The sequence below is a fragment of the Micromesistius poutassou genome, assembly GCF_964030765.1.
Source record: "Micromesistius poutassou genome assembly, chromosome: 16".
In the NCBI taxonomy this organism is placed as follows: Eukaryota; Metazoa; Chordata; class Actinopteri; order Gadiformes; family Gadidae; genus Micromesistius; species Micromesistius poutassou.
This window is the reverse complement of record NC_140286.1, coordinates 12078845-12088730: the sequence shown is the minus strand read 5'-3', so window position 1 is coordinate 12088730 and position 9886 is coordinate 12078845. Positions and strand designations below refer to the sequence as shown.

Genomic DNA, 9886 nt, shown 5'->3' with positions numbered 1-9886 from the left:
GCTTGGGGTAGCTCTCCATGTTGTAGTCCTTGGTCAGACTGCTCCAGAAGGCCCGGAGGGTGGGTCGCCCCTGACGCAGGACCCAGGACACCAGGGAGTACATGGCCCTGTGGACCGCCTCCTTCCCCTCGCTCACCACAGTGTCCTGGGGGACGCAGACAGCAGAGAGCTCCCCTCACTCGTCCTTCTTCATGATAATGCATTCAACAGTGGTACAAATATGTCCCTATTTTGGTAAGTATTGAGAGTGTTGCCCATAGATAGATACTTTATTCTTCCCCTTGGGAAAATTCAGGTTTCCAGTAGCTCACGAAGTCAGTCAACAGACAGTTGACAAACAACAAAATAGACAAACTGTAAAAGACAATCAAATAAGTCAATAAAAAGTGAGCAATAGTGCACATAATTGAAATTGCATATATAGAAACGAGCCAGAGGTAGATATGAATAAATAAATATTAAGCAATTTCACATTGTCCATTGTGTGTTGGGGGTGGGTGGGGGGGAGAGAGAAGTATAGAGAGAGAGAAAGAGTCATGATAGGTCACTACCCTCACCTGAGGTGTTGTGTAGTCTGAAGGCAATGGGGACAAAGGATGTTCTGTACTGCTCAGCAGCAACATGAAGATGTACACAACCTCTTTTTGCTTGTATAATATCCCTTCAAGCAATGACCTTCACAAGAGCACACTTCCGACCAAACTTAAGCACAGGCGCTTAAGGTATCAATCCTTGACTGACCTACTTTCAAATTGGATTTGTTATACTAGTAAGGTCAAATGATGATCTGATTATAGCACGTCAAATAAATGAACATATTGTATTACAACCAAAAGGTCGTGGCATGACCGTCGACACTATACGGTTAGCTCCATCCCGTCGGTGTGGTCTGATAGATTAACTTATCCTCTTACCTTGAGCAGCTGCTCAGTGATGATGTTCCTATCAGCCAGGCCGTGCACCAGAGGGAAGGGGTCGTCGACGGCCATGGCGATGTCGGTGCGCAGCTCCCTGAGCCGAGCGCGAAGGTCTGTGGCCCCATGAATCTCAACCCTGGACATGTTACTCTAACTCTGTGAGTAGATATCTGAGTCTGCGTAAATCTGAAGCATTGACATGTTACTCTGAGTCTTTCTTCGGTGTGTGCAGTGCCTGTCGGTACATCAATGCACTAAGCCTGATGGACGTTCAGTCATGTATAGACAAGAAGAACTGGGATCCTGGTTTTGATGGGCTGGAGGTGTCCACCCATTTACACTGCTGAAAGTGTAAGTAACAGGGATGATTTGAGATGTGTCAACGTTTACCGTGAGGAGGTGTGTCTTTTTCTTGATGGAAGGTGGTGTTTTATAGACAAGATTCAAATATCTGAAATAGTTTTCATCCATTTAGTGTAATGTTTAAAGTTTCATATGATCAAGTGTTTAGAGATTCTCATAAATGCACACAAAATACATACACACAAACACACACACACACACATTTCCAGGCCATTAAAACACCTGTTGGAATAAAAAGTAATATATTCCTGCTAACTGCATGAAGTCAGCCTGCTTTCAGTAGGGAGTTGTGTCCGTCTGGGGGAATACCAGCCATGATCGACTACTTCTGAGTTAATTGGTTAAGTGGCTGGGCCCAGAATAGCCTACAAGGTTTTCCTTTCAGAGGTGCTTTCCACGCCAACTTCCCCGAAACTCCAGTCAGGTTTACCTGCTTCATGTGCTCGCAATGTCAGCCTTTTCAACTGCTGTGTATGTATGCATACATAAATGTTACACTTATTATCAATCTCATTGTGAATAACATGTATGAATTTAGTGAAAGAAACAGAATAAGTTTGTGTGTCAAATTAAGATATTGGTAATAATGAGATAACATTATAATATAACAATTATACTGATCTTTCAGTCATAACACTTAAAGATTATTCTTTTGACTTTCGTTAACAATTTCTGAGTTAAGATTTACTCAAGTAATCCCAGACAGGAAATCTTGGATACTATTAGCTTTAAATAAGCCACACTCGCATTCTATTGTCCTACCTGTGATTTTGTTTGTACTATTTGTGTTGTTTTAACAGTTTCTTTGCTGCAAAACAAATCGCCTCTCTAGAGGCAGGGAGGCGATTACCTCTTTGTCTGAACGACCACAGGTGTAGCTAATACCTTAATCACCGGTACATTCCGTTCAGCTCCGAACAGGGAACCGACATACTCGTTAAAGACGCTGGACCCCGGCGAGTTAACCAGGACACGGTTCATGTTGGAGATCAGAGCCAACATTAATATTAGGAGCTGTTATAAGCTGTTGTAACTGAAACCCCCGGCCTTACCAACCGGCTCTGTTTCTAAAAATAAAAAGTGAAAGGAAAAAATAAGGAATCCATGTTTTTAAATGAATTATGTACTGGTTTCCAAACCTTTGAAGGAAGGTCTTGCAACACCTCTTCTGGGAATGAACCATTCGATATGTGGAATAAGAAAAAATGTTTAGGTAAGCTTTGAAGCAACATTAGTAGTAGGATGAAAATGAAAAAGGATGAGCACTCAAATAATCTACCATTTTGGTCCCACTTAGTGTTGATGGTTAGGAGAGTGAAGCCCTTTAATCTGTCATTTATTAATCATTAAACATTATTACATTATTCATACTGGTGAACAAGGACCACTTCTACAGAGGGACGTTCACAACATACATATTACATTATTATATACAGTGCAGTGCATTACAGTGGATCTTCAGTAATGTGTTACGGGAACAGAGTGGTGATGAGGGCGGGGGCGTAGGGGGGACTGGATGGACTGGGAGTAGGTGTGGGGGTGTGGTGGGAAACTGAAATAAGTGTGTGATATTAAGTCATCATTTTTTTTCTTTTTTTCTTTTTTTTTCTTATTATTATTACGCTTCTTTGACCACAGACTAGTTTGTCGTATAAAAGTTAAACCCATATATATATATAGTGTCACTATATCTTCACTGCTACTGTTTGGTGGAACCAACGGTAATTTGAATCTTGTGGGGGGGGGGGGGGGGGGAGGTATGCCTCCAAAGGCTCTGGAACATTCTCTGTTACATTCTGCCAACCCGTTCCTTCCCAGGGTAGAGAGAGACGGACTCTGGAAGCGGGAAGGTCACAGATCAGATCAGGGTAGAGAGAGGGAGAGATACTGTGGAGGTGGGAAGGTCGTAGATCAGATCGGTGTGCATGCGTGCTGCAGACATTCAGATGTGGTTGTCGGCCATCTTGGAAAAATGGCTTAACCCGAATATTTCTCCTTTTATGGTGAGGCATCATTTTTGGTGCTTTACCTTTTTTATATATAAAAAAATACAAAACATAATGGCGAAAAGAACTCCTATTTGTATCCCCTTTTCATCAGCCAAAACTCTTTGTTTGTTGTTTTTTTTGTTTTAGTTCAATGAATCTTTCCCCTGTTTTTCTTTCCAGCACTTACATATTGACAAAGTATACAATATTTTACAACTGAACAAGACTGAAAGATAAAGTGAGATTTTTTTTCCAATCAGACACAAGGCCCGGATCCCATATCCAATTAGAGAATTTGACTGGCAGCTAACCAGTAGTAAGCAACACAACAAGCCTATGGTGTGAGGGGGAGCTGTGCAATCTGCAGCTCTGCATTAACATGAGCACCCGCCCTCGGGGACGGTTGGCTCTGCTGGTTTGTCCAGCTTGATGTCAATCACTGGAAAAGACAAGAGTTAAGGACATCACCAATCACAACCTCAGATAACACCTGGGTGCACACATATTGCCTGAATTAACAAATAATTAATCATTTTCTGAATTAAGACATACTATGAATTAATGATATCATAATAACATTTCTTTTTTACTAAGTTGTCTTGGTAAAATTGTTTGTATGATGGACGTATTACAGATGTTTCGTGAAATGTTAGATTAGACGCCCTGTGGTGGCCCATATCCAGAATCCGTATCATCACATTACAACACATGAATAATGAATGATTTGAGTTGGTGTCCCGGTGTACTTCATATCGTCAGGTGTCACATGCAGCATATGATCGATGTATCCACTTGGTATGTACATTTATAAATATGGATGGATAACTGTATCATAGCCTGCTCATCGGTAGGCACACAATGTACACTAACTGAATTATTGTAAATAGTGATCGTTTGCTGTATATATTGCAGACAACATAGTACGTCACAATTATGAGACTAGAGTGGCACATTGATTTTTTTAAATGTCCAGTTTCATCTCGTCATAGTGAGTCCAAATGTAAGTCATTAATATTAGAGAGGCTGTCTCCAGACCCAGCCCCACATAGTGGGAACTACTGCATCCCAGCTCCCTACCAGTGGTCACCTCTGAGGTACGCCACTAGATGGTGCTGTTACCCTCCCAGCAACCCCCGCTCACATGCTGCTCGCGTCATACTGACTCAGTAAAAAGGTGCTGTGTATTTCAGAGCAAGAAATATAATGCCTTGCTGGGCTCCTTCTTAGTATTGGTGCCAGAAGCAACTATGAGATTAAATGTACTTCTCTCCCTCTCTCTCTCCCTCTCTCTCTCTCTGGCTCTCTGGCTCTCTGGCTCTCTGGCTCTCTCTCTATCTCTATCTCTCACGTCCCTCTCCTCCCTCCCTCTCTCTGTGTGTGTTTGGCAGCCGTGGCCGTCCGCACTTTGAGTCTGGCTGATAAAGGATACTGCCTTCGGGGTTGGCATCGTCCAAGCTTTCCATTCCAGGTAGGGCGGCAGCAACGCGGCGGAACAGCTACAGGGCCCCCGCGCAGACGATGGGAAGCAAACAAGAAAACAACGACGAGTGAGGCGGGCGGGGACAACATTTAACCAACAATACTTCAAAACGACTTGCATTTTATCCTTAGAAATCAACAAAACCAAAAGCGAAACACGGTGCTGTAGAGAGGACGGGGCCGCACCTGTTTTACATTGCAGCCTGTCTTTGCGCTGGTTTCAATGAACATGACTTTGAGTTCTTTGGCTCTCTGCTCCCCCTCCTCGATGGTGATCTGCCTGCATGGGGGACCAGGACACAGACTGTAATCCTCGAAACCCCCCCCTCACCCTTTCATATAGAATCCCATACATACAGTATGCATGATGTACACACGCTGTGAGTGTGGACAGGGAACACACATGAGCAATCGATAAGAGATAACGGGCCGCACCTCTTCTCCTCCAGATCTGTCTTGTTGCCAACCAGCATGATGATGACGTCGGAGCCTCTCTCGGTCCTCACGTCGTCGATCCATTTAAAGGTCTGCCGGAAGGAGTTCACGTCTGGAGAGGAGAGGACAGGTTAGACAGACAGGAAGACGGAGAGATGAGATAGATATCTAGCTGGGTTAGGAGAGAGAGAGAGAGACAGACAGACAGACAGACAGACAGACAGAGGGAAAGAGATAGATATAATGGAATAGAATGGAATGGAATAGAAAAAAATAGACAGACCGAAATATTGATCGGATATAATAGAATAGAATAGACAGACAGACAGACAGATAGATAGATAGATAGAGATAAAGAGATCGATAGATGGAGAGAGAGTGAGAGACGGAGACATAGAGAGACAGAGAGACAGAGAGAGAGACAGACAGACAGATAGACCGGTGACAGATAGATTTATATAGATAGAGAAATAGAGTTTGATAGATGGATAAACAGAGAGAGAGAGAGAGAGAGAGAGAGAGAGAGAAAGACAGTCAGACAGACGGTTAGACATACAAACAGACGGATAGATTGATAGAGACAGACAGATAGACAGACTCACTGGTGATGTCATACACAACCACAGCCACTGTTGAGTCTCGTATGTAGCTCGGAATGAGGCTTCTGAACCGCTCCTGTCCTGCAGTATCCCACAGCTGCAGTCTTACCTACGCACACACACACACAAACACACACACACACACCCAGAAAACACAGAAACACGCAGGCTCACACACACACACACACACACACACGTACGCACACGCGCATGCACACACACACACACACACACACACACACACACACAGACACACACACACACACACACACACATGCACACGTGATCTAGTGGCTGCCCTGATCTTAAACTACTTCACAATAACTAATACAGCCTTTTAACTGGTCAAATGATTGCTGTATATGGCTGAATATTTCCCAGTTTTGAGTACCAATTGATTACATTATCTGATCAAATATACATTTCAAGAGGATCTTACTATGTGCTACAGTGAAGCAAACCAATCTACACATCTCAGCTCAAACAGAAGTACAGTTCAGAATGGTGCTCAAGATGCATACGTTTAGGAATATAAACATCTGTGTAAACACGTGTTCTCTAGAAAGGTCAAACAAGGTCCCTTACTGTTCGGTCCTCCAGGTACATCGTCTTCGATAAGAAGTCGATGCCAATTGTGGCCTGTGGCAAAGATACAACACAACATGAGCACAAATACAACACAACATGAGCACAGATACAACACAACATGAGAAGAAATACAACACAACGCGAGCACAAATACAACACAACATGAGCACAAATACAACACAACATGAGCACAAATACAACACATAAACAGCAAAGGGCAGCTCTACTAAATCATGACCAGTGTAAGACCTAAACGCTGAAATTCAATAAGCTTGGAGAGCAAAAGTCATTTTGATTTTATTGCATGCAGCATCAATCACTGAATATTTCACATACCTTAATGGATATGGGAATGACAGAGTACTTGGAAGCAGCTTTCTGCATGCGGTAGAGTCCACATAGATATGATCTACTGTATATTCCCTGGCCTACTCGTATGCAGAATGGGTCTGACCTATGCTGCAGCTAGCTAGCTCTCCACAGACGTTTCATTTGGCCCGCTGCAAACGGACACCAAATCAATCGCATTTGTTGAGTGCATTAAATGTTGCTTTGCTGTCTAATGTACTGAACACACCCGAGACATACCTATAGAAACATGCATTAAGTAGAATTTTGAATTTGATCTATCTATCGCCATGATATCATCTAAAGAGAAACGAATGAGTAATGAGTCACACACTAATGAGTCACACATTTTATATGGAGGTATATTTCTCAACGTCAAATAGCGTCTACAGCCGTAATCCTCTGCCCTGATCGGACTGATCAGCACAAATCTCTCATGGGCTCACCTGATACGTGTTGTCAAAGCTGTCATACATGAACCTGGTGATCAGAGAGGTCTTCCCCACTGCAACACAACACACACACACACACACACACACACACACACGGGATGATAAGACAATACACAACTCTGACAATAAATCCAATAGACCACACATCAACCCCCAGGTTTGTCCCACCTTATGACACCCTGACATTCAACACAACCGCGTTGCCTAATCCATAACCACCCTTGGGGACGAGTTATTCCATCGCGTGGCACGTTAGCCTCGTCACACGGTGACCTGTGTCTCCCGACCAAGGTGATTCAGCGGGCTAGCATAGGACGGGCGTCCACCTGGGTGCCATGAAACCGGCCAGCCATTTTACACGGCATCACAATAGAAGCGGTTGAGTAAGACGCTGCTCTGCTGGGTGTCAGCAGCAGACAGCAGCGGCTTGAGAGCTGCCAATGGGCCGTGGCCCGGGCGAGGGCTCCCTTCTTGTTTCAGCACCACGGAGAGCAACGTTGCAGCAGCATCCACAGGGGCCTGGGGTGGGTGGGTGACGGTGTATGTGGAAGGTGTGTGTGCTGCTGCTAATGCACGGAGAGCACCGGTCGATGCGGTCTGTGGAGTCCATGTTGTAGTGGAGTCTAGGGCTGTGACGGCGGCCCACTCACACACACTCACACGCGTGTGCGCGCATGCAGGCTCACACACGCACACGCATGCGCACGCACACACACACGAGCACACGCACGCACACACACACACACACACACACACACACACCACACACAGATAGACACATAGACACATACAACCACACACAGACACGCATAGACACACACACACACACACACACACACACTCACACTCACACACGGACGCACACCATACATGGACTATTATTTCCATTAATTCATTTGCAGGACATTATATTGAGGCCTCGTATAGATGGCATGGTGTCCGACCACGTATTCAGGGTGCGTTTTATCACAGCTCACCCGAAATCCGTTGTTTTGAATTCGTGCCAAACAACTCACAAAAAAAAGGTGACATTCCTCCATGCGAATCTACTCCTGGGACATATTTTTTAGTAACATTTTATGTTTCTTATCGCTGCCCGGCCGCCAAATGACGGCATCGAGCAGCAGCGAGCTTCAGGGATGCTCCAGACACGGCCAACCTAGGGTGTGTCCCGACCTGACATGCAGGAGCGTTTCTCCATCTCTCCCCCCAAAACCACCAGAAAAACCACACGATGTCATCTGCGCCATGCAATGTGATATGCGATGTGAATGTTGAAAACCTGACGTTAATCATCTTTTATGAAATTTTTAGTTATTTTTGTCGGCCACTGCAGCAGGCTGCAACCAAACAATCGGATTCAGTGTTTGCATCCATACGGCACCGCACATATCAGTACAAAAAAGGGAGGATGCTCTGCAACCTTATTGTCGCATCCAATGTTGGGATGCTGTACAGTTAGTGGGATCGGGGCTCGTGTGGGGTGTTTTCCGGTTGCATTAAGCTTCCCCCCCCACCCCCCCCACCCCCACCCCTCTTGGCTTATACCGTTCTCCGCAAGCAGAATGGGCCAACCACAAACACGGGGTAGAAACGTGTGAAATTAGGGCAACTGTATCAGGATCGACCTTAAACTTTAAAACCAACGAGGATCGGAGGCATCGGCCTTGAAGATACGCCTGTTTGCCTGGATATGATAACCAAACACCACCACCCCCCACCCCCAGAAGCGGTGCATGTTGGAGGCACGACTCACCGCTCTGCTCTCCTAGAAACACCAGCTTAAATTTCCTCAGAGGGTTCCCCAAGTCACCTCCAGCCGACATGATGGTAGTGATTGAGTTCTCCTGCGGTTATTTTACAATGTTCCTGGATTTTGCGGGGTTCTGGCGCTGTTAACGTCCTGGGGATACGTCCTCCTCGCCTCGTATAACGATGGGAATGCAGCTCAGCATCGCCCTGTCAGTTTCGGTCACGAGTGCGCATGCGCAGCGCGACCTCAACTATTTCGTTCCCTCACCTTACTGTTCGATTACGGTTTTCCTCCCCATCGCGTCGAAATACATTTTGGTCCGACTGGTTAATCGTTTAGTTTGGGTTGGTTACTAAAAATGCATGGATGGGATCTGCTGGCTTTTGTTTAGTTTTGTAGGCTATTCCTTGTTATTTTATCTCATTGGTTTTCGGCTTGTTGTATTTCACCTTGTATTAACGTGTCGTGTTCGGGTCGAATCTGACCGATTTCCTACTTTCATCAATCATAAATTTATTGTATTTTACATTTTATTGTCTCAAGGCCTTATGATATCCTCCACACTAGGTATTTGAACATATACAATTGCTGAGCACCACTTCCATTGAATTTTGAGTGGTTTAGTCAACTTTGTAACACCTGTGGTGTTCCTGGTCAAAAATGACCGCCATAGGAAATGAATGGGTGACCCTAGATTGTGTTCATCCATCAGATAGTACACGACCACAAATCTACCACCACCACCACACACACATTTCTGTGTCTATTGTTTGTATATTCACTGCAGTTTTTCATGTAAACCAGTAGTCCGAGACTACTAACTCTGAGAGGAGTTAAATAAAATTTGGTGATGATCAATGTTTTTCGTGTTAATGTAAGAGCAGTTAAAACAGGCCGGCCAAATTTGACCGTGACCACCAAAAGGGGAGATACGAACAGACACAAAGGTTAAAAAAAAGAAATC

At 44.6% G+C, this 9886-nt stretch overlaps 1 protein-coding gene across 2 annotated transcripts; it reads right to left on the bottom strand.

Annotated features, from left to right (window-relative positions):
• Positions 1 to 3642: 3642 nt before the first annotated feature.
• LOC311360419 (ras-related protein Rab-6B-like) lies at positions 3643 to 8995 on the bottom strand (the record flags this gene model as incomplete). 2 transcript variants are annotated; one of them, XM_084480496.1, is made up of 8 exons in its annotated part: positions 3643 to 3707; positions 4698 to 4764; positions 4934 to 5027; positions 5183 to 5294; positions 5785 to 5890; positions 6355 to 6420; positions 7164 to 7222; positions 8926 to 8995. In XM_084480496.1, the coding sequence occupies 8 exons, from the start codon at positions 8993 to 8995 to the stop codon at positions 3643 to 3645; spliced, it is 639 nt and encodes a 212-aa protein (XP_084336622.1). The 2 variants fall into 2 exon arrangements, with proteins under 2 accessions (XP_084336622.1, XP_084336621.1); XM_084480495.1 differs by having other exon boundaries at positions 6367 to 6420.
• Between the last annotated feature and the right edge of the window lie 891 nt (positions 8996 to 9886).